The sequence below is a fragment of the Ranitomeya imitator genome, chromosome 10, assembly GCF_032444005.1.
Source record: "Ranitomeya imitator isolate aRanImi1 chromosome 10, aRanImi1.pri, whole genome shotgun sequence".
NCBI classification, from domain to species: domain Eukaryota; kingdom Metazoa; phylum Chordata; class Amphibia; order Anura; family Dendrobatidae; genus Ranitomeya; species Ranitomeya imitator.
This window is the reverse complement of record NC_091291.1, coordinates 120,793,769-120,818,912: the sequence shown is the minus strand read 5'-3', so window position 1 is coordinate 120,818,912 and position 25,144 is coordinate 120,793,769. Positions and strand designations below refer to the sequence as shown.

Below are 25,144 nucleotides of genomic sequence, written 5' to 3'. Positions count from 1 at the left end.
CCCCTGATTTCTCTGCGTCCCGTGTGCATTCGCTGTGACCCTGTACACTCTGCACCCCATGCATCCTCTGCTCCCTGCATCGTCCTTGTACTCTCCCTACGCTGCACCCCTTTGCATACGCTGTGCCGTATGCGACCCCCTTGCCCTGATTCCTCTGCGCCCCATGCATCCTCTGTGCCCCCCATGTGTCTGCTGCACCCCGTGTGCCCACTACATCCAGCAGGTCGCACATGATCACTACAAGCTAAGGTCTCCATTGCTGGAGCATATCTGCACCAGGAGCGTCCTGTCACCCATGACAACCTCAATTCCTGGACACCTCTGACAGGAGCGACTACAAGTCCAATGATCCCAACCCGAGGGTCACTTACCCCTCCTCAGCACCCCTGCTGTATCATAGTGTCAGCCCGGAGGCTGCAGCTCCCTGTCCACTGCAATAAAACAAATGACAACACATTGTAAAGGACTACAAATCCCATCAGGCTGTGCGGCTTCAAAAGTGCAACAACTGGATTAACAGCTTTTTTAGCAACAAAGCTTCCGTAGATTTCTCGCACATGCGCAGTAGTGCGGGGGGCGGCTGTCTGAGCGGGGCCGCTGGGTAGGGGATTCTGGGTAGGCAGCTGTCAGTGCTGGAGAGAGACTGACGGTCACCATCAGCTGTCGCTGTGATTCTGGAGACTGCGGGAAAAAGATTATTACTACTTTTCATTGTTGTAGTTTATGTATATTTTTTTAATAAATTATGATATCATGTTATTTGGAACTTTTTATGCTCTTTTTCTTTCTGTGTGATTAGATCTGCATTCAGTAAACTAAGTGATACATTCGTGGGAATCAGGGTCTCTGCCCCTACATCATACTTAGCTTACATAGTAAAAACGTGCTGCCAGACCCCCCTTATACATCAATAGTTTTTTGAGGGTTTTTTTGGCCCATGTGCTCTCTATAATAGAACATTAATTGATCCCTTTACCTAAGCATAATGTAATCAGTTGTATGGGATGTTAGTGCTGTAATCTCTGACCTTCCCTTTATGTAACCCTGATATTCTTCTACCAGTGAAACAACATGGCCTGACCTTACTAGATGATCCTACACAGCTTCACGGAGAAACCCGGTCAATAACGGCAGATAAATCCGTCTTTGTCCATGTGATCACCCGAAGGATCAGGCATGTTATTTCAGCATGTGTGATCCTTTGTTCCCAGTGAAGATGATCAGTGTTTAGCAGCCCCTTATCCTTTATGAAGTGAAGGTACTTATGGGGGAACTTGGCCAACTTACCACTTAGTATTGCAGGATCGGGTATGGGGTGAACGAGGCTCCTGCATAATTGTGGCTAAAACACCAAAGATAATGTAGCAATGCTTGAGGCCATGTTCACACATAGCATAAATAAACACCACATTGTGCATTCAGAAAATCTGATGCATTTAACTATCCAGGCAAAGTGGATGCGATTTCATATAAATTCTACCCACACATATGAACTATGCATTTTTTGGTGCAGAATCAGTATTAAAAAAGGGAATTAAAATGGTTTAAATATGCACAAAAAATCGTCCAATAAATGGGAAAAAGGCATAAAAAAATGCAGAAAAAAGTAATAATCAAAGAAGATTGTTAGTTCGTATTTTGGTGCAGACACCTCCAAAAAAAACCACACCGTTTGTGTGACAAGCCTGCAACCTGCAGTAACCACCGATAGACCAAACCGCTTGCACGACCAGCTCTATCCTCACCTACTGTATCCTCACCCATACCCAATAGAAGGACACGTGGAAGCGTGCATAACGCGAAACGGCCGTCATCCTGTTTCTCTGCCTGTACCATCTGCACTGTACCTGCTTGCTTTACCTTGTCCATGCAATTCGCTTGAAATAAAAGACTAAGGTTTTCTCGCCACTGGATTTTGAAGTGTTGCTGAATTTTTTTTTCTTTCTTCTATTGGATAGTATATAGCACAACCCGCATAGTATATAGCACAACCCGCATAGTATATAGCACAACCCGCATAGTATATAGCAGAACCCGCATAGCATATAGCACAACCCGCATAGCAGATGACACAGGCCACATAGTAGTATACAGCACAGCCCACACAGTAGTATACAACACAGCCCACATAGTAGTATACAGCACAGCCCACACAGTAGTATACAGCACAGCCCACACAGTAGTATACAGCACAGCCCACGTAGTAGTATACAGCACAGCCCACGTAGCAGTATACAGTACAGCCCACGTAGCAGTATACAGCACAGCCCACGTAGCAGTATACAGCACAGCCCACATAGCAGTATTCAGCACAGCCAACGTAGTAGTATACAGCACAGCCCACGTTGTAGTATACAGCACAGCCCACACAGTAGTATATAGCAGCCCACACAGTAGTATACAAAACTTCCCACACAGTAGTATACAGCACTGCCCACGTAGCAGTATACAGCACAGCCCACGTAGCAGTATACAGCACAGCCCACATAGCAGTATTCAGCACAGCCAACGTAGTAGTATACAGCACAGCCCACGTTGTAGTATACAGCACAGCCCACACAGTAGTATATAGCAGCCCACACAGTAGTATACAGCACAGCCCACATAGTAGTATATAGCACAGCCCACATAGCAGTATTCAGCACAGCCCACATAGTAGTATATAGCACCGTCCACATAATAGTATACAGCACAGCCCACATAGTAGTATACAGCACAGCCCACACAGTAGTATATAGCACAGCCAACACAGTAGTATACAGCACAGCCCACGTAGCAGTACACAGCACAGCCCACATAGCAGTATACAGCACAGCCCATGTAGTAGTATATAGCACAGCCCACACAGTAGTATACAGCACAGCCCTCACAGTAGTATATAGCACAGCCCACATAGTAGTATACAGCACAGCCCACATAGTAGTATATAGCACAGTCCACATAGTAGTATACAGCACAGCCCACACAGTAGTATACAGCACAGCCCACACAGTAGTATATAGCACAGCCCACATAGTAGTATACAGCACAGCCCCAGCCCACATAGTAGTATATAGCACAGCCCACATAGCAGTATACAGCACAGCCCACGTAGCAGTATACAGCACAGCCCACATAACAGTATACAGCACAGCCCACGTAGGTGTATATAGCACAGCCCACATAGTAGTATACAGCACAGCCCACACAGTAGTATATAGCACAGCCCACATAGTAGTATACAGCAAAGCCCACATAGTAGTATATAGCACCATCCACATAATAGTATACAGCACAGCCCACATAGTAGTAAACAGCACAGTCCACATAGTAGTATACAGCACAGCCCACACAGTAGTATATAGCACAGCCCACATAGTAGTATACAGCACAGCCTACATAGTAGTATATAGCACAGTCCACATAGTAGTATACAGCACAGCCCACACAGTAGTATACAGCACAGCCCACACAGTAGTATACAGCACAGCCCACATAGTAGTATATGGCACAGCCCACATAGTAGTACTATATATAGCACAGCCAACATAGTAGTATATAGCACAGCCCACACAGTAGTATATAGCACAGCCCACATAGTAGTATACAGCACAGCCCACATAGTAGTATATAGCACAGTCCACATAGTAGTATACAGCACAGTCCACATAGTAGTATTATATAGCACAGCTCACACAGTAGTATATAGCACAACCCACATAGTAGTATTATACAGCACAGCCCACACAGTAGTATATAGCACAGCCCACACAGTAGTATACAGCACAGCCCGCATCTCTCCTTTACCCCCCCCCCCCCCAGATTGGCCCCACAGTCCAGTAAAAGAAAAAAAAACATTCCTCTCCTCGTGCCCGCGTTGCTCCCTGCTTCTGTCTCGGCGGCTGCCGCTGCACTGCCTGAGACACAGTGAGTGCGCGTGCACCCCCAGTGTCAGAGGCAGAGCGGGGAATGATGGCAGAGGGAGCAACAGCAGAAGCTCTCTCCTCCATCATTGTATTCAACGGTATAGTTGAATGCGGCAGCGGCGCTGGTGGGGGGGCCGCTGCCGCATGCGCGCAGCGGCCCACTACTGGCACCAGCCCTTCTGGCATTTGCCAGAACTGCCCGATGGCCAGTCCGGCCCTGCCTACAACCTGCAGTAACCACCGATAGACCAAACCGCTTGCACGACCAGCTCTATCCTTACCTACTGTATTCTCACCCATCCCTTGTAGATTGTGAGCCCTCGCGGGCAGGGTCCTCTCTCCTCCTGTACCAGTCATGATTTTTATTGTTTAAGATTATTGTACTTGTTTTTATTATGTACATCCCTCCTCACATGTAAAGCGCCATGGAATAAATGGCGCTATAATAATAAATAATGATAATAACAATAACATGGTTGTAGAAATGGCTGCATGTACAACACAAGAACTCAGAGACTGGTATTACTTGTGTTCCATGTTTTGTTTTATCATAGGAAATAATCCACAATGGGTCGGTACAAAATATAGATGAATATTGATCGGCCTAACGATCTATTACAGGAAAATGTCTGAGATTAAAGAGCACGTAAGTTTCTTCTAATGAGACATGGCTGATTAATTCCATATGGATCAATTGGCTTTGTGTTTTGAAAGTTGTGTACACGTCTACAATCATCTTTTTTTTTACTCTACAAAGTTTTAATTATGAATATCCTACGTTTCTGTGCAAAAGCTGAACATCTGCGTGGTAACAAAATAATCCCCTCTTTCTATCACGGAATGGGCTAATTAACAATAAAATGGCTAGTACTCACCCTTTTAAGGGGCTGCTGCTCAAGTTCCTGTTTCCAGCTCCATCTGGGTAGCTAGTCGCATGCTACCTAAACAGGCGCCTGCTCCGATCAAACGATAGCTGCAGCGGTCACTGGCGTAGATGATGTGTTATCACCACAATGGCCACTGATTGTCTTCAGCGGTCATGTACTTAGACGGCATGTGATCAGCTGCCTACAAATAAGCCGAGAGGACTTTGATGGCTTATAGAGGGGAGTATTGGTCATTTTACTATTACATTTCCTGGCGTGAAAAAATAAAAAAAAAATAGACGACTTCTTTAAATAGCAGGAAGTAATATTGGAACTTCTGTAAGTGGTCAATGCTGTCTTCCTCAATTGTTGGAGATTATCTGTATGAATGGTCTAACATTCTGTCCATCTTAACGCCGAGCTGGTGCCCAGTGGTCAGTAGTCAGTACACATGGGAGTATACCTGTGCTCAACTTGAAAACTTTTATGTTGATATCTATAGACATTCCCAGATAATAAACTGACAACTGTAATTAGAGGCTTTGATTTGACTCCCTTCATTTTCAGCAATCCCCCTTCACTTTTTTTTTTCCTTTTCAAAGTTTTCTAAACTCCTTTTCTTATTTTAAGGCACCGTTACACTAAACGATTTACCAACGATCACGACCAGCGATACGACCTGGCCGTGATCGTTGGTAAGTCGTTGTGTGGTCGCTGGGGAGCTGTCACACATAACTCTCTCCAGCGACCAGCGATCAGGGGAACGACTTCGGCATCGTTGAAACTGTCTTCAACGATGTCGAAGTCCCCGGGTAACCAGGGTAAACATCGGGTTACTAAGGGCAGGGCCGCGCTTAGTAACCCGATATTTACCCTGGTTACCATTGTAAAAGTAAAAAAACAAACAGTACATACTCACATTCCGATGTCTGTCACGTCCCCCGGCGTCAGCTTCCCTGCACTGTGTAAGCGCCGGCCGTAAAGCAGAGCGGTGACGTCACACACGCCGATCCAGCGATGACAGCGGGTGATCAGCGACCAAAAAAAGGTCCTGATCATTCCCCACGACTAACGATCTCCCAGCAGGGGCCTGATCGTTGGTCGCTGTCACACATAAAGATATCAATAGCGGGATCGTTGCTACGTCACAAAAAGCGTGACGTTGCAACGATATCCTTAACGATATCGTTATGTGTGAAGGTACCTTTAGTTGAAGACCAAACGTCCATAAAGCTTCTTATCAATCACCTACAGTGATAAAGTCAAGAATAGTTTCCAGTGGGATGACTTTTTTGACAAATGGAATCCAAAGCTCCACCAATGGAGCAAGCCAACGAAAATATAGGAGGCGTAGAGTTTTCTCACAAACCTCCTCCCCTCCTGGTTGCTCCCTCCTTTTCCCCCAGCTCTTTGTTCCTTGGCCTGTCCGGTTGCAATAGCAACCCTGCATGCACCTCTGACATTGTGCTAGGCTGGCTCGGGCAGCAGGCGGACACCTGAGTATTTAGGGATTTGGCTTCCATGTCACTATTGTGAACTGTTTAGTTGTGACTGGATTCCGTGATCTGCTTCACAAACTCAGCAATGCTACAAAGCTGAATTCTCTGCTATACTGCTGGTCAGTTCTGGTTTGGACTCCGTAACATACTGATCTCTATTATATCATTAAGACAGCTCAGACATACCGCTGAGAATGGACTCTGACAAACCCTGCGCTCCATCTGGACCTTCATGCTGCACCAACATCATCGGTCCGTGCTGCATAACAACTGATCATCTAGACCAGTGTTCCCCAACTCCGGTCCTCAAGAGCCACCAACAGGTCATGTTTTCAGGATTTCCTTAGTATTTCACAGGTGATGGAATTATTGTCTGTGAAAGTGATGCAATTATCACCTGGGCAATACTAAGGAAATCTTAAAAGCATGACCTGTTGGTGGCTCGGCTCTTGAGAACCGGAGTTGGGGAACACTGATCTAGACCAAGAGATTTGAAGATCCACATCACCACGTAAGACACAATGGAGAAGACCTGCAAACACCAATGTCCTTATTAGGCTACTTTCACAGTAGCGTCGGATTCGGCCCGTCGCATTGCGTCGGGCCGAGATTCCGACGCTAGCGTTTGATGCGCTGCACAACGGCTGCAGCGGAAGCATTTCTCCGGCGCATCCGCTGCCCCATTGTGAGGTGGGGGCGGAGTTCCGGCCGCGCATGCGCGGTTGGAAAAAGCGGTCCGTCGACAGCAAAAAACTTTATATTTAACGTTTTTTGCTCCCGGCGGTCCGCCACAACACGGCACAACTGTCGCACGATGGTTGCGACATGTGTCAATACGTCGCAATGCGTCGGTAATTTTGCTCTATGGGGCAAAAACGCATCCTGCAAACAACTTTGCAGGATGCATTTTTTCCCCTAAACGACGCATTGCGACATATTAAAAAAAAACGCTACTGTGAAAGTAGCCTTAGCTATAAACCATAGAACCTAAAGTTAAGAAATTAAGCAAAACAAATTCTGGAACATACTTCTACTGAGTTTATTTTTAACTAAGAGTTTTTCACAACTTATTCTTTTGTTTTGAATAGAAAGTTAATGTCATGTGGGATAAGAGGCACCTGGGAAATGGATCTTATCATTTTCAATGCTATTATGAGAACATAATTTCAGATTAGCACCAAGGGAGCACTTTCCCAGCTTAAATCATCTGTTATAAAGAGACTATGAATTTGAAGAAAAAAAAACACAGCAGAAACTGCCTCTTGAAAAAGTACAGTCATTTTGTATGGGGAAAAAATGGAAGTTCACATAATAATGCAAGAACAGGTAAGGATCTTTTTTTCCTTATATCATAGGTATAGAATATTATTCGGCTAAATCATATTTTTTCCCTAAAAATAAGTAATAATAAAATAAATATAATTAAAAATTTTAAATGTATAACAAAAGTATATAAATAATTTTTTTCCTTTAAATAACTAAGCAATTATAAAAATTAAATATAAATACAAGTTTAAAATGTATACAAATGTATATATTTTTTCCTTATAACATAGGTATGGAATATTATTCAGCTAAATCATTTTTTTTCCTAAAAATAAGCAATAATAAAATAAATATACGGTAATTAAAAATTTAAAATGTAAAAAATGTATACATTTTACAAATGCATCAGATTTTTATCCTATCATCCTTTAATCTAGACATCATTTACTTAGCACAACTATGGTATTTTCCATTACTGCTGTATATTTTTACACTAGATGGTGGCCCGATTCTAACGCATCAGGTATTCTAGAATATGCATGTCCACGTAGTATATTGCCCAGCCACGTAGTATATTGCCCAACCACGTAGCATATTGCCCAGTGACGTAGTATATTGCCAAACCACGTAGCATATTGCCCAGTGACGTAGTATATTGCCCAGCCACGTAGTATATTGCCCCTTGACGTAGTATGTTGTGAATTCTGTGGCAGAGCTCCCTCCTGTGGTCACAAGTGGTACTTCGGCTGATTCTCTCTGTGAGCTTCCGTTGGTGGAGGAAAGTGGTACTGCGGCTTCTGAGTTTCCTTCCTCAGGTGATGTGGTGAAGTCATTAGGTGCTGCTCTATTTAACTCCACCTAGTGCTTTGATCCTGGCCTCCAGTCAATGTTCTAGTATTGGACCTGTTTCCTCCTGGATCGTTCCTGTGGCCTGCTGCTCTGCATAGCTTAGTTCTGCTTTGCTATTTTGTTTGCTGTTTTTTTCTGTCCAGCTAGTCTATTTGTTTTTTCCTGCTTGCTGGAAGCTCTGGGACGCAGAGGGTGTACCTCTGTGCCGTTAGTTCGGTACGGAGGGTCTTTTTGCCCCCTTTGCGTGGTTTTTGTAGGGTTTTGTGTTGACCGCAAAGTTACCTTTCCTATCCTCGCTCTGTTCAGAAAGTCGGGCCTCACTTTGCTAAATCTATTTAATCTCTACGTTTGTCTTTTCATCTTAACTCACAGTCATTATATGTGGGGGCTGCCTTTTCCTTTGGGGTATTTCTCTGAGGCAAGGTAGGCTTATTCTCTATCTTCAGGCTAGCTAGTTTCTCAGGCTGTGCCGAGTTGCATAGGGAGCGTTAGGCGCAATCCACGGCTGCCTCTAGTGTGGTTGGAGAGGATTAGGGATTGCGGTCAGCAGAGTTCCCACGTCTCAGAGCTCGTTCAATGTTTTTGTGTTATTGTCAGGTCACTGTATGGGCTCTGACCTCTATGTCCATTGTGGTACTGAATTACCTTATCATAACAGTACTGGAGGCCAAAAGTACTAATGATTCTCAATAGAGGGAAAAAAAGAAGTTCTGAGACCATTTTTTTGTGTTTTGCCTTTTTTTTCCCCTAGACATTTGGGTGGTTCAGGACACAGGTGTAGCGATGGACATTAAAGGTCTGTCTTCATGTGTGGATCAGCTCACGGCAACAGCACAAAATATTCAAGACTTTGTGGTTCAGAATTCTATGTTAGAACCGAGAATTCCTATTCCTGATTTGTTTTTTGGAGATAGAACTAAATTTCTGAGTTTCAAAAATAATTGTAAACTATTTCTGGCTTTGAAACCTCGCTCCTCTGGTGACCCAGTTCAACAAGTTAGGATCATTATTTATTTTTTACGTGGCGACCCTCAGGACTGGGCATTTTCTCTTGCGTCAGGAGATCCTGCATTAAGTAATATCGATGCGTTTTTCCTGGCTCTCGGATTGCTGTACGATGAACCTAATTCAGTGGATCAGGCAGAGAAGAATTTGCTGGCTCTGTGTCAGGGTCAGGATGAGATAGAGGTATATTGTCAGAAATTTAGAAAGTGGTCCGTACTCACTCAATGGAATGAAGGTGCGCTCGCAGCTATTTTCAGAAAGGGTCTCTCTGAAGCCCTTAAGGATGTCATGGTGGGATTTCCTATGCCTGCTGGTCTGAATGAGTCTATGTCTTTGGCCATTCAGATCGGTCGACGCTTGCGTGAGCGTAAATCTGTGCACCATTTGGCGGTATTACCTGAGCTTAAACCTGAGCCTATGCAGTGCGATAGGACTTTGACCAGAGTTGAACGGCAAGAACACAGACGTCAGAATGGGCTGTGTTTCTACTGTGGTGATTCCACTCATGCTATCTCTGATTGTCCTAAGCGCACTAAGCGGTTCGCTAGGTCTGCCACCATTGGTACGGTACAGTCAAAATTTCTTCTGTCCGTTACTTTCATCTGCTCTTTGTCATCGTATTCTGTCATGGCATTTGTGGATTCAGGCGCTGCCCTGAATTTGATGGACTTGGAGTATGCTAGGCGTTGTGGGTTTTTCTTGGAGCCCTTGCAGTGTCCTATTCCATTGAGAGGGATTGATGCTACGCCTTTGGCCAAGAATAAGCCTCAGTACTTGACCCAGCTGACCATGGGCATGGCTCCTGCACATCAGGAGGTTATTCGCTTTCTGGTGTTGCATAATCTGCATGATGTGGTCGTGTTGGGGTTGCCATGGCTACAAGTCCATAATCCAGTATTAGATTGGAAATCCATGTCTGTGTCCAGCTGGGGTTGTCAGGGGGTACATGGTGATGTCCCATTTCTGACTATTTCGTCATCCACCCCTTCTGAGGTTCCAGAGTTCTTGTCTGATTACCGGGATGTATTTGATGAGCCCAAGTCCGATACCCTACCTCCGCATAGGGATTGTGATTGTGCTATCGATTTGATTCCTGGTAGTAAATTCCCAAAAGGTCGACTGTTTAATTTATCTGTGCCTGAGCACGCCGCTATGCGGAGTTATGTGAAGGAGTCCTTGGAGAAGGGGCATATTCGCCCGTCATCGTCGCCATTAGGAGCAGGGTTCTTTTTTGTAGCCAAGAAGGATGGTTCGCTGAGACCTTGTATAGATTACCGCCTTCTAAATAAGATCACGGTTAAATTTCAGTACCCCTTGCCGTTGTTATCTGATTTGTTTGCTCGGATTAAGGGGGCTAGTTGGTTCACCAAGATAGATCTTCGTGGTGCGTATAATCTTGTGCGTATTAAGCGAGGCGATGAATGGAAAACTGCATTTAATACGCCCGAGGGCCATTTTGAGTATCTAGTAATGCCATTCGGACTTGCCAATGCTCCATCAGTGTTTCAGTCCTTTATGCATGACATCTTCCGAGAGTACCTGGATAAATTCCTGATTGTGTACTTGGATGACATTTTGATCTTCTCGGATGATTGGGAGTCTCATGTGAAGCAGGTCAGAACGGTGTTTCAGGTCCTGCGTGCTAATTCTTTGTTTGTGAAGGGATCAAAGTGTCTCTTTAGTGTTCAGAAGGTTTCATTTTTGGGGTTCATCTTTTCCCCTTCTACTATCGAGATGGACCCTGTTAAGGTCCAAGCCATCCATGATTGGACTCAGCCGACATCTCTGAAAAGTCTGCAAAAGTTCCTGGGCTTTGCTAATTTTTATCGTCGCTTCATCTGCAATTTTTCTAGTATTGCTAAACCATTGACCGATTTGACCAAGAAGGGTGCTGATGTGGTCAATTGGTCTTCTGCTGCTGTGGAAGCTTTTCAAGAGTTGAAGCGTCGTTTTTCTTCTGCCCCTGTGTTGTGTCAACCAGATGTTTCGCTTCCATTCCAGGTCGAGGTTGATGCTTCTGAGATTGGAGCAGGGGCTGTTTTGTCGCAGAGAAGTTCTGATTGCTCGGTGATGAAACCATGCGCCTTCTTTTCCAGGAAGTTTTTGCCTGCTGAGCGAAATTATGATGTGGGCAATCGAGAGTTGCTGGCCATGAAGTGGGCATTCGAGGAGTGGCGTCATTGGCTTGAAGGAGCTAAGCATCGCGTGGTGGTCTTGACTGATCATAAGAACTTGACTTATCTCGAGTCTGCCAAGCGCTTGAATCCTAGACAGGCTCGTTGGTCGCTGTTTTTTGCCCATTTTGACTTTGTGATTTTGTACCTTCCGGGCTCTAAAAATGTGAAGGCGGATGCTCTGTCTAGGAATTTTGTGCCCGACTCTCCGGCTTTATCTGAGACGGCGGGTATCCTCAAAGAGGGAGTAATTGTGTCTGCCATCTCCCCTGATTTGCGGCGGGTGCTGCAAACATTTCAGGCTAATAAACCTGATCGTTGCCCAGCGGAGAAACTGTTTGTCCCTGATAGGTGGACGAATAAAGTTATCTCTGAGGTTCATTGTTCGGTGTTGGCTGGTCATCCTGGAATCTTTGGTACCAGAGAGTTAGTGGCTAGATCCTTTTGGTGGCCATCTCTGTCGCGGGATGTGCGTTCTTTTGTGCAGTCCTGTGGGATTTGTGCTCGGGCTAAGCCCTGCTGTTCTCGTGCCAGTGGGTTGCTTTTGCCCTTGCTGGTCCCGAAGAGGCCTTGGACACATATCTCTATTGATTTTATTTCAGATCTTCCCGTCTCTCAAAAGATGTCAGTCATTTGGGTGGTCTGTGATCGCTTCTCTAAGATGGTCCATTTGGTACCCTTGTCTAAATTACCTTCCTCCTCTGATTTGGTGCCATTGTTCTTCCAGCATGTGGTTCGTTTACATGGCATTCCAGAGAATATCGTTTCTGACAGAGGTTCCCAGTTTGTTTCGAGGTTTTGGCGAGCCTTTTGTGGTAGGATGGGCATTGACTTGTCTTTTTCCTCGGCTTTCCATCCTCAGACTAATGGCCAGACCGAACGAACCAATCAGACCTTGGAAACATATCTGAGATGCTTTGTTTCTGCTGATCAGGATGACTGGGTGTCCTTTTTGACTTTGGCTGAGTTCGCCCTTAATAATCGGGCCAGCTCGGCTACCTTGGTTTCGCCGTTTTTCTGCAACTCTGGGTTCCATCCTCGTTTCTCTTCAGGGCAGGTTGAGTCTTCGGACTGTCCTGGTGTGGATACTGTGGTGGACAGGTTGCAGCAGATTTGGACTCATGTAGTGGACAATTTGACCTTGTCCCAGGAGAAGGCTCAACGTTTCGCTAATCGCAGACGCTGTGTGGGTCCCCGACTTCGTGTTGGGGATTTGGTTTGGTTATCTTCTCGTCATATTCCTATGAAGGTTTCCTCTCCTAAGTTTAAACCTCGTTTCATTGGTCCGTATAGGATTTCTGAGGTTCTTAATCCTGTGTCTTTTCGTCTGACCCTTCCAGATTCATTTTCCATACATAACGTATTCCATAGGTCATTGTTGCGGAGATACGTGGCACCTGTGGTTCCATCTATTGATCCTCCTGCCCCGGTTTTGGTGGACTGGGAGTTTGAGTATATTGTGGAGAAGATTTTGGATTCTCGTGTTTCAAGACGAAAACTCCAGTATCTGGTTAAGTGGAAGGGTTATGCTCAGGAAGATAATTCCTGGGTCTTTGCCTCTGATGTCCATGCTCCCGATCTTGTTCGTGCCTTTCATATGGCTCATCCTGGTCGTCCTGGGGGCTCTGGTGAGGGTTCGGTAGAGCAGCACCTAACGACTTCACCACATCACCTGAGGAAGGAAACTCAGAAGCCGCAGTACCACTTTCCTCCACCAACGGAAGCTCACAGAGAGAATCAGCCGAAGTACCACTTGTGACCACAGGAGGGAGCTCTGCCACAGAAAGATATAACAATCTTGACCTGCTGAGCAGGGTCTCCAGAGGAGCGAGATTTCAAGGAAAGAAACAACTTGCAATTGTTCCTAAAATTCAGAAAACTAGATCTATCTCCAGAAAAAAACTCTGGGATAGGAATTCTAGGTTCAGACATAGGCGTATGTACAACAAAATCTTGTATATTTTGAACCTTAGCAGCAAGATTATTCAGGCTGGAAGCCAAACTCTGGACGTCCATGATAAACAGCTGAGGTCAGAGCCATTCAAGGATTAAGAAGAGGAAAGAAGCAGCCAAGCTGCTATTAAGGCTGGGCAGCAAACACTGAGGAGGGAGAAAAAAAAAAAAAAAAAAACTTCCTCAGACTACTTTTCCTCCTACTTCAGCCAAAACGATGACCAATTTTATTAGGCCGGCTATACTGTCATGATCCCAATGGCAGGGGATCACAAAAGGACAAGCACAAAAACAAAACAAGCTCTAGGGTGATGGAACCTGAGCTGACCACGATCCTGAACCTAAACACACAACTAGCAGTAGCCGGGGAACGTGCCTACGATGATTCCTAGACGTCTCGCGCCAGCCAATGGATTAACTTCCCCTATTAGAAGAAACACAGACCTCACTTGCCTCCAGAGAAACACCCCACAGAAATAGCAGCCCCCCACATGTAATAACGGTGAAATGAGAGGAATGCACATACGTAGTTATGAAAATAGAATCAGCAAAAATGAGGCCCGCTAAAGCTAGATAGCAGAGGATACAAAAGTGAACTGCGCGGTCAGCGAAAAACCCTTCAAAAAACCATCCTGAAATTACTTGAACTCATGTGCCAACTCATGGAACATGAGGAGTAATTTCAGCCCACTAGAGCAACCAGCAGCAAGGAATCACATATCTGCAAGCTGGACTAAGACAAAAATAAAGCAAAACGTGGAACAGGAAAATCAAAACTTAGCTTGTCCTGAAGATAACAGACGCAGGGAGCAGAGGTAAAAAGACACGCTGATTACATTGATAGCCGGCGAGGAAATGACAAAAAAGCCAGGTTAAATAGGAAACTCCCATAACCTGATGGAACAGGTGGACACCAGAGACCGCAGAGAACACAAGTCACCCAGTACCATCAGTAACCACCAGAGGGAGCCCAAAAACAGAACCCACAACAGTTGTCCAGCCACGTAGTATATTGCCCAGTGACGTAGTATATTGCACAGCCACGTAGTACATTGACGAGCCACGTAGTATATTGCCCAGTGACGTAGTATATTGCCCAGTCACATAGTATATTGCCCAGTCACGTAGTATATTGCCCAGCTACGTAGTATATTGTCCAGCCACGTAGTATATTGCCCAGTCACGTAGTATATTGCCCAGCCACGTAGTATATTGCCCAGCTACATAGTATATTGCCCAGTCACGTAGTATATTGCCCAGCTACGTAGTATATTGCCCAGCCACGTATGTCACAGGTTAAAAAATGAAAAATAAACATACTCACCTTCGGATCCGAGGGCCCCTTGTAGCGCGCGGCTGCTGCCATCTTCCGTTCCCAGGATGCATTGCGAAATTACCAAGATGGGTAATTTCGCAATGCACCGCCGGGAGCGGAAGATGGCGGCCGGCTCTGCAGACAACGGAGGGTGAGTATAGCAGGTTTTTTGTTTTTTTATTATTTTTAACATTACATTTTTTACTATTGATGCCGCATAGGCAGCATCAATAGTAAAAAGTTGGGTACACACAGGGTTAATTGCGGCGGTAACGGAGTGCGTTACCTGTGGCATAATGCGGTCCATTAGCGCCGGCATTAACCCTGTGTTAGCGGTGGCTGGAGGGGAGTATGCGGGCGCCGGGCAGTGACTGCGGGGAGTAAGTGACCCTTAGACAATTATATAGTAGATATATACGAGATACAGTGGTGTGTAAAAGTTTGGGCACCCCTGATTAAAATTACTGTTATTGTGAACAGCTAAGCAAGTTGAAGATGAAATGATCTCTAAAAGGCCTTAAGTGAAAGATGACACATTTCCTTTGTATTTTAGGTATATATATATATATATATATATATATATATATATATATATATATATACAGTACAGACCAAAAGTTTGGACACACCTCATTCAAAGATTTCTCTGTATGTTCATGACTATGATAATTGTACATTCACACTGAAGGCATCAAAACTATGAATTAACACATGTGGAATTATATACTTAACAAAAAGTGTGAAACAACTGAAATTATGTCTTATATTCTAGGTTCTTCAAAGTAGCCACCTTTTGCTTTGATGACTGCTTTGCACACTCTTGGCATTCTCTTGATGAGCTTCAAGAGGTAGTCACCGGGAATGGTTTTCACTTCACAGGTGTGCCCTGTCAGGTTTAATAAGTGGGATTTCTTGCCTTATAAATGGGGTTGGGACCATCAGTTGTGTTGTGCAGAAGTCTGGTGGATACACAGCTGATAGTCCTACTGAATAGACTGTTAGAATTTGTATTATGACAAGAAGAAAGCAGCTAAGTAAAGAAAAACAAGTGGCCATCCTTTCTTTAAGAAATGAAGGTCAGTCAGTCCGAAAAATTGGGAAACTTTGAAAGTGTCCCCAAGTGCAGTGGCAAAAACCATCAAGCGCTACAAAGAAGCTGGCTCACATGAGGACCGCCCCAGGAAAGGAAGACCAAGAGTCACCTCTGCTTCTGAGGATAAGTTTATCCGAGTCACCAGCCTCAGAAATCTCCAGTTAACAGCAGCTCAGATTAGAGACCAGGTCAATGCCACACAGAGTTCTAGCAGCAGACACATCTCTACAACAACTGTTAAGAGGAGACTTTGTACAGCAGGCCTTCATGGTAAAATAGCTGCTAGAAAACCACTGCTAAGGACAGGCAACAAGCAGAAGAGACTTGTTTGGGCTAAAGAACACAAGGAATGGACATTAGACCAGTGGAAATCTGTGCTTTGGTCTGATGAGTCCAAATTTGAGATCTTTGGTTCCAACCACCGTGTCTTTCGAGACTACACAGGTCTCTTCATCAGGCAAAGACTAAAACAAATTCTGAAGAATCACATATTTATGCACAACATAGAGAGAAAAAAAGGAGGAAAACCATGGATAAGACAGGTGACATGAAGCAGTATTATCATGGGTGATAAACAGTTATGTCCATAAATATTGGGCCAGCTCTTAGATAAGGAATGTTTTATTGTCCTCTGATTAGGGTCTCTGTTGTGATGACCCCTCATAGTCTGAGGGGCAAGTTCCTTAGTTGATGTAAAAAGACATAAATCCGTGCGACACATGAAATTACTTATGTTAAAAGGTATCTTCAAATCTCAGAGAGGCAGAAAAGTATGGGAATATAAACTGATGACGACCTTTGACACTCTCACTGTAGGAATGAATGTGTCGCACGGATTTATGGACATAACTCTTTATCACTCATGATAATTCTGCTTCATGTCACCTGTCTTATCCATGGTTTTCCCCCTTTTTTTTTCTTCTCTATGTTGTGCATAAATATGGGATTCTTCAGAACTTGTTTTAGTCTTTGCCTGATTAAGAGACCTGTGTAGTCTCGAAAGCTTGCAATTTGTTACCATTTTTTCAGTTAGCCATTAAAAGGCATCAACTACTGAGGACTCTCAATTCTACAAGAGTGTGCAAAGCAGTCATCAAAGCAAAAGGTGGCTACTTTGAAGAACCTAGAATATAAGACATATTTTCAGTTGTTTAACACTTTTTGTTAAGTATATAATTCCACATGTGTTAATTCATAGTTTTGATGCCTTCAGTGTGAATTTATAATTTTCATAGCCATGAAAATACAGAAAAATCTTTAATTTAGAAGGTGTGTCCAAACTTTTGGTCTGTATATATATATATATATATATATATATATATATGTGTGTATATATGTATATATGTATATATGTGTTTATCTTCATCTTTTACATTTTAAAAATTACAAAAAGGAAAATGCTCCAATGCAAAAGTTTGGGCACCCTGCATGATTAGTACCTAGGAGCACCCCCTTTTCAAAGTATCACAGCTTGTAAACACTTTTTGTAGCCAGCCTACAGCCAGCCTTTCAATTCTTGTTACGAGGGATTTTCATCCATTCTTCCAGTTCTGTAAGATTCCTCGTCTTGCAGGCTCTGCTATTTTGATGTCTAGCCACAGATTTTCAATAATGTCCAGATCAGGGGACTCTGAGGGCCATTGTAAAACCTTCAGCTTTACGTGTATTTAGGATCATTATCCATTTGTAGAAGCCATCCTCTTTTCATCTTCAGTTTTTATACAGATGGTGTTATGTTTTCATCAAGAATCAATTCTTCCCTCTACTTAGGAAATGTCCCCCGTGCATTGGCTGCAGCACAACTCCTAAGCATGATTGTTCTTTTCCTGAAATTCTGTGCCCTTTTTTCTCCACATACCTTTGATCTTTGTGACCAAAGAGTTTTATGTTAACCTTATCGGTCCAAAGGACTTGTTTCCAAAATGCATCAGACTTGTTTAGATGTTTTTTTTTTGCATGCTTCTGATGCTAAATGTTATAGTGAGAATGCAGGAGAGGTTTTCTGCTGATGACTCTTCCATGAAGGCCATATTTGTGCAGGGGTCTCTGAACAGTAGAACAGTGTACCACAAGTCCAGAGCCTGCTAAATCTTTCTGAAGATCTTTTGCAGTCAAGTGGGGGTTCTGATTTACCTCTTTAGCAATCCCACGAGCAGCTCTCACTGAAATTTTGCTTGGCCTTCAAGACTTTATCTTGACCTCCAGTGTTCCTGTTACCTGCCAATTTTTAATACATTTCGAACTGAGGAAGGGACACTTTGAAAACGCTTTGCTATCTTCTTATAGCCTTCTGCTTTGTGGGCCTCCACCATTTTCATTTTCTTTCCATTGTGCTAGGCCGCTGCTTAGAAGAACCCTTGGCTGCTGTTTTTTTGGCACAAGGTTAGAGGAGGCTGGGTTTTTATAAAACTGTGAAATTTGCATCACCTGGCCTTTCCTAACGAGGATAGTGAATGAGCCATAACCCTAACAGGCTAATTAAGGTTCTTTTAGTAATTTTTAAAATGGAAAAAATGGCAATATATATATTTTTTTCCCTAAAAGACAAAGGAAATGTGTGTTCTTTAACGTTGGCTCTTTTAGAGATCATTTTGTCTTCAACTTGCTTAACTATTCACAATAATAGTAATTTTGACCAGGGGTGCTCAAACTTTTACATTCCACTGTATTCTATCCATGAAGGAACATGAGGCCATTAGGACATCCCATCGACCATAACATCACTGATAGGATTTTTTTGACATGTGTGACTGATATTTATGAGAAAGTCTGAAAACTTGGTCAAGGTTATCTGAGCCCACAAATCTCCAAGGGGCCCGTTTTCCTTTTTGCAATTTTTAAAATTTAAAAAATGACAATATTTTTTTTTTCCCTAAAATATAAAAGAAACGTGTCATCTTTAACTTCAGGACTTTTAGAGATAATTTCATCTTCAGCTTTCATAACTGTTCACAGTAACAGTAATTTTGACCCGGGGTGCCCAAACATTTACATGGCACTGTAAATAATCTGTGATAGGGAGGAAAAAATGTTCTCACTCAGCATTAGGGCCAACTTTCAGTCAGTGCTGAGGAGACAATCAAAGGCGTCAATCTCTATATAAGGCCGATTTCACATGTCAGTGGCTCCGGTACGTGAGGTGTCAGTTTCCTCACGTACCGGAGACACTGACTCACGTAGACACATTGAAATCAATGTGTCTCTGCACATGTCAGCGTGTTTTCACGGACCGTGTGTCCGTGTGCAAAACACGGAGACATGTCAGTGTTCGTGGGAGCGCACGGATTACACTGACCCATTAAAGTCAATGGGTCCATGTAAAACACGTACCGCACACGGATGCTGTCCGTGTGCAGTCCGTGTGCCATGCAGGAGACAGTGCTACAGTAAGCGCTGTCACCCCCCTATGGTGCTGAAGCAGCCATTCATATCTTCTCTCCAGCAGCGTTCGCTGGAAAGAATATATGAAAAATCCTTTTTTTTTTTGTTTTTTTCGTGTTTTAAATAAAGATCCCTGTCCCCACCCCCCTCCTACCCCCTGTGCGCCCGCCCGCTGTTAATAAAATACTCACCCGGCTCCCTCGCAGCGACCTGTCCTCGCCGCAGCTTCTCCTGTATGAGTGGTCACGTGGTGCCGCCGATTACAGTCATGAATATGCGGCTCCACCTCCCATAGGGGTGGAGCCGCATATTCATCACTGTAATGGGTGGCACCACGTGACCGCTCATACAGGAGAAGGTGCGGCGAGGACAGGACGCTGGGAGGGAGCCGGGTGAGTATTTTATTAACAGCAGGCGGGCGCACAGGGGGTAACTGTTGGCTGAAAATTCATTCGGTAGACACATAAAGTATCACTCCCAATTTCCCCATACCCCTGAGTGCTCAGCTGGGTTGACTGTTCATGTGTTTTCGACAGGGAGAGAGGAAAAAGCCACTGTCAGAGGAGTCTTATCTCACCTGAAAGCAGAAGGATAATCTTATGATATTCCCACTGCCCAATCCCATCTACCCCAACATTGTATGTTGGGCAAAATTGGATCAGATGATCATCTGGTCCTGACTAAAATTGACGAGTTTGTCTGACTTACATCCAGTGTGTATAGGGGCCTATAGATAGCTCTTCAGAGAGGCCAACAGAAAACCACGTCTACAAAAACTGCGAACAAGAACCTGATTTTTCTTGAGATTGTTATGACTTTTATTGTACATCTGATTGATATTTTTAGGAGAAACTTATACCATAAAAATGACTCCACTTTCCTGCTTTGACATTTAGGAATAAAACAAGGAGAAGATGAATACTAGCCACCAGCACAATGTGGAGGAGTTCTTTCTCCTTGGATTGGACTCTTTCCCTAATTTTAGTATCGCCTTGTTCATCCTCCTGCTCATCATCTACCTCCTTATACTGCTCGGCAATCTTCTCATCATACTAATGGTGAACTTTGAGGCCAGTCTCCATTCGGCCATGTATTATTTTCTCGGTAAGTTATCTTTGGTGGACCTGTGCTACGCTACCGTGACCGTCCCTAAGATGCTGGTGGACTTTCTATCAAAGAGAAACACCATTTCCCTCAGCTCCTGCATCACGCAGCTCTTCTTCTTACACTTCTTTGCAGGAACTGAGTGCATCCTTCTTACCGTCATGGCCTATGACCGTTACGTCGCCATATGTAACCCCCTACGGTATTCTAGTATTATGAACAGGACTATGTGTTACTGGCTGGAAGCTGTGTGCTGGGTCGCCAGCTTTTTACACTCCGTCATCCAGATAATATTAACCTGTCAACTGAAGTTTTGTGGCCCGAACACCATTGACCTTTTCTTCTGTGACATCCACCCCTTGTCTGTACTATCCTGCTCTGAAACCGTCATCATCGAGATCGTATTTGTGGCAAACAGTGGCCTCATAGCCTCATTGTGCTTTATCGTCTTACTCATCTCCTACATGCGAATTATCAGAACCCTTGTAAATATCAAGTTTGACAAAGGGATGGGCAAAGCTTTTTCGACCTGCGCCTCCCACCTCATCGTCGTCACCCTCTTCTTCGGACCATCTGTCTTCATCTACTTGAGGCCTTCGGTTTCTTATGCGGCTGATAAAATGGTGTCCATGTTTTACACAGTGCTGACACCCTTATTAAATCCGATTATATATACCTTGAGAAACCAAGAGGTAAAAGCCGCCATTGGGTCATTCTTCGGGAAGAAACTATGCCATAATCAGTGAATATCTCTAAAGTTATAATCAAACGTTGTATTTTAGGTGTATATAAAATTGTTTTAATGGGCTCTTATCAGAAAATTACGCAATTGCGATTTTACATGTAAAACACGAAAAATAAATGCATCATGCAGTTTTTTAGATTGTGTTTTTAATGTGGTCTGAACCTTAACACTGAATATATTCTAAGGGCATGGTCGCACGGTGCAGCTACTGCATGAAACTGAATGCCATGTCCACCGACAACGACAAATGAGAGTTTGCGATAAGGCTGGATTCATACCTCCGTGTTTCACAGTCCGGGTCCCCAATGGCCACATAGGTTCCTTTTCCATAAATGGACCACACACTTTCCTTATCTGTAACACAGCAATGAGTGAGAACTGAATAGTAAAAGCAGTAAACTAACAAAATGTGCCCTTCCCAATACAATCTACCCCTGATTCTACCACTTAATTTTTATCAGTAACAATATAAACATGTTCATAACAGTAATAAACAATGAAAGTAGTTTACAAAGCAATTCAATATCTCAAAGCAAAGAATTACAAGTTACCATAAAACCTTACTCCAAAAAAATTACTGTTAACTACAGGTGCTTCTCATAAAATTAGAATATCATCAAAAAGTTAATTTATTTTAGTTCTTCAACACAAAAAGTGAAACTCATATATTATAGAGTCATTTAGAACAGAGTGATCTATTTCATGTGTTTATTTCTGTTAATGTTGATGATTATGGCTTACAGCCAATGAAAACCCAAAAGTCATTATCTTAGTAAATTAGAATACTTTATAACAATAATGTTGGCCTACTGAAATGTATGTTCAGTAAATGCACTCAATGCTTGGTCGGGGCTCCTTTTGCATCAAGTACTACACCAATGCGGCGTGGCATGGAGGCGATCAGCCTGTGGCATTGCTGAGGTGTTATGGAAGCCCAGGTTGCTTTGATAGCAGCCTTCAGCTCGTCTGCATTGTTGGGTCTGGTATCTCTCATCTTCCTCTTCACAATACTCCATAGATTCTCTATGGGGTTAAGGTCAGGCGAGTTTGTTGCCAATCATGCACAGTGATGCTGTTGTTTTTGCACCAGGTATTGGTACTTTTGGCAGTGTGGACAGGGGCCAAGTCCTGCTGGAGAATGAAATTTCCATCTCCAAAAAGATTGTTGGCAGAGGGAAGCATGAAGGGCTCTAAAATTTCCTACATTACATTAACTTTTTGATAATATTCTAATTTAACCCCTTTCTGACATCGGACGTACTATCCCGCGGAGGTGGTATGGGCCCGTATGACCACCGACAGGATAGTACGTCATCACCGATCAGCTGCGCTCACGGGGGGAGTGCGGCTGATCGGGGACGGGTGTCAGCTGACTATCGCAGCTGACATCTGGCACATTAACCCCTGGCACACTGCGATCAAACATGATCGCAATGTTCTGGCGGCATAGGAAAGCATCGCGCAGCGAGGGGGCTCCCTGCGTGCTTCCCTGAGACTCTCTTACCTCCTCCTCTATGCAGGCCTGGATCCAAAATGGCCGCGGGGGCCCTTCCGTGTCCTGCAGGGAGGTGGCTTCCAAGTGCCTGCTCAGAGTAGGCGCTGGGAAGCCTTCCTGTTGTGCCTGTGTGATCGCTGATCTGACACAGTGCACATCAAAGTGTCACATCAGCGATCTGTCACTATACTGTGATGTCTCCCCCCCACCCCCTTCCCCCAGGGACAAAGTAAAAAAAAAAGTTTAAAAAAAAAATATTTACACGTGTAAAAAAAAAAAAATTCTAAAGAAAAAAAATATATATATGGTTCCAATAAATACATTTCTTTATCTAAATAAAAAAAAAACAATAAAAGTACACATATTTAGTATCACCATGTCCGTAACGACACGACCTATAAAACTGTCACTCTAGTTAACCTCTTCAGTGATCACCGTAAAAAAAAAAAAAAAAACGAGGCAAAAAACGACACTTTATAATCATACCTCCAAACAAAAAGTGGAATAACACGCGATCAAAAAGACTGATATAAATAACCATGGTACCGCTGAAAACGACATATTGTCCCGCAAAAAACGAGCAGCCATACAGCGTCATCAACGAAAAAATAAAAAAGTTATAGTCCTCAGAATAAAGCAATGCAAAATAATTGTTTTATATATAAAATAGTTTTTATCGTATAAAAGGGCCAAAACATAAAAAAATTATATAAATGAGGAATTGCTGTAATTGGTCTGACCCAAAGAATAAAACTGCTTTATCCATTTTACCAAACGCGGAACAGTATAAGCGCCCCCCAAAAGAAATTCATGAATAGCTGTTTTTTGTTCATTCTACATCACAAAAATCAGAATAAAAAGCAATCAAAAAATGTCACATGCCTGTAAATGGTACCAATAAAAACATCAACTCGTCCCGCAAAAAACAAGACCCCATGACTCTGTGAACCAAAATATGGAAAATTTATAGCTCTCAAAATGTGGAGACGCAAAAACTATTTTGTTTGCAATAAAAAGCGTCTTTTAGTGTGTGACGGCTGCCAATCATAAAAATCCGCTAAAAAACCCGCTATAAAAGTAAATCAAACCCCCCTTCATCACCCCCTTAGTTAGGGAAAAATTAAAAAAATGTATTTATTTCCATTTTCCCATTAGGGCTAGGGATAGGGTTAGGGCTAGGGTTAGGGTTAGGGCTAGGGTTAGGGCTAGGGTTAGGGCTAGGGTTAGGGCAAGGGTTAGGGCTAGGGCTAATACTATAATATAACTATTTTTTTTGCAATAAAAAGCGTCTTTTAGTGTGTGACGGCTGCCAATCATAAAAATCCACCAAAAAAAGCTATAAAAGTAAATCAAACCCCTCTTCATCACCCCTTAGTTAGGGAAAAATAATACAATTTAAAAAAACGTATTTATTTCCATTTTTCCATTAGGGTTAGGGTTGGGACTAAAGTTAGGGTTAGGGCTGGGGCTAAAGTTAGGGTTAGGGTTAGGGTTGGGGCTAAAGTTAGGATTGGGGTTAGGGTTGGGGCTTAAATTAGACTTGGGGCTAAAGTTAGGGTAAGGGTTGTGGCTAAAGTTAGGGTTAGGGTGGGGCTAAAGTTAGGGTTAGGGTGGGGCTAAAGTTAGGGTTAGGGTTGGAGCTAAAGTTAGGGTTTGGATTACTTTTACGGTTGGGAATAGGTTTGGGATTAGGGTTAGGGGTGTGGTTAGGGTTATGGTTGGGATTAGGGTTAGGGGTGTGTTTGGGTTAGGGTTTCAGTTAGAATTGGGGTTTCCTACTGTTTAGGCACATCAGGGGCTCTCAAAACGCGACATGGCGTCCGATCTCAATTCCAGCCAATTCTGCGTTGAAAAGGTCAAACAGTGCTCCTTCCCTTCCGAGCTCTCCAGTGCGCCCAAACAGGAGTTTACCCCAACATATGGGGTATCAGTGTACTCAGGACAAATTGGGCAACAACATTTGGGGTCCACTTTCTCCTGTTACCCTTGGGAAAATACAAAACCCGGGGCTAAAAATAATTTTTGTGGAAAAAAAAATATGTTTTATTTTCACGGCTCTGTGTTATAAACTGTAGTGAAACACTTGGGGGTTCAAAGTTCTCACAACACATCTAGATAAGTTGCAAACGCAATGTGACGCCTGCAGACCAATCCATCTAAGTCTGCATTCCAAACGGCGCGCCTTCCCTTCCAAGCTATGCCATGCACCCAAACGGTGGTTCCCCCCACATATGGGGTATCAGCGTACTCAGGACAAATTGGACAACAACATTTGGGTCCAATATCTCCTGTTACCCTTAGGAAAATACAAAACTGGGGGCTAAAAACTAATTTTTGTGGAAATTTTTTTTCTATTTTCACGGCTCTGCGTTATAAACTGTAGTGAAACACTTGGGGGTGCAAAGTTCTCACAACACATCTAGATAAGTTCCTTGGGGGGTCTAGTATCCAATATGGGGTCACTTGTGGGGGGTTTCTACTGTTTAGGTACATC

At 43.5% G+C, this 25,144-nt stretch overlaps 2 protein-coding genes across 7 annotated transcripts in view; one reads left to right on the top strand and one right to left on the bottom strand.

The window, feature by feature from the left end:
- Nucleotides 1-21,451, bottom strand: part of LOC138651910 (zinc finger protein 514-like) — a 35,035-nt gene extending 13,584 nt beyond the window's left edge. For 2 of the 6 annotated variants that reach the window (XM_069742514.1, XM_069742515.1), the window contains exon 1: nt 372-533. The gene's annotated coding sequence lies outside the window, so the exon portion shown is untranslated. Of the gene's footprint in view, nt 1-371; nt 583-4,780; nt 4,890-21,433 lie in introns of those variants that run through there. The other 4 variants (XM_069742512.1, XM_069742511.1, XM_069742510.1 and 1 more) reach the window with 4 other exon arrangements.
- On the top strand, nt 20,221-21,156 carry LOC138652245 (olfactory receptor 4Q3-like). Its single transcript, XM_069743013.1, has one exon. It carries the CDS (start codon nt 20,221-20,223, stop codon nt 21,154-21,156), a length of 936 nt encoding a protein of 311 aa, XP_069599114.1.
- Nucleotides 21,452-25,144: the final 3,693 nt, after the last annotated feature.

Excerpts from the sequence above, each read along its gene's own strand:
- LOC138652245 (XM_069743013.1), top strand. The coding sequence starts at position 20,221 with ATGAATACTAGCCACCAGCACAATGTGGAGGAGTTCTTTCTCCTTGGA.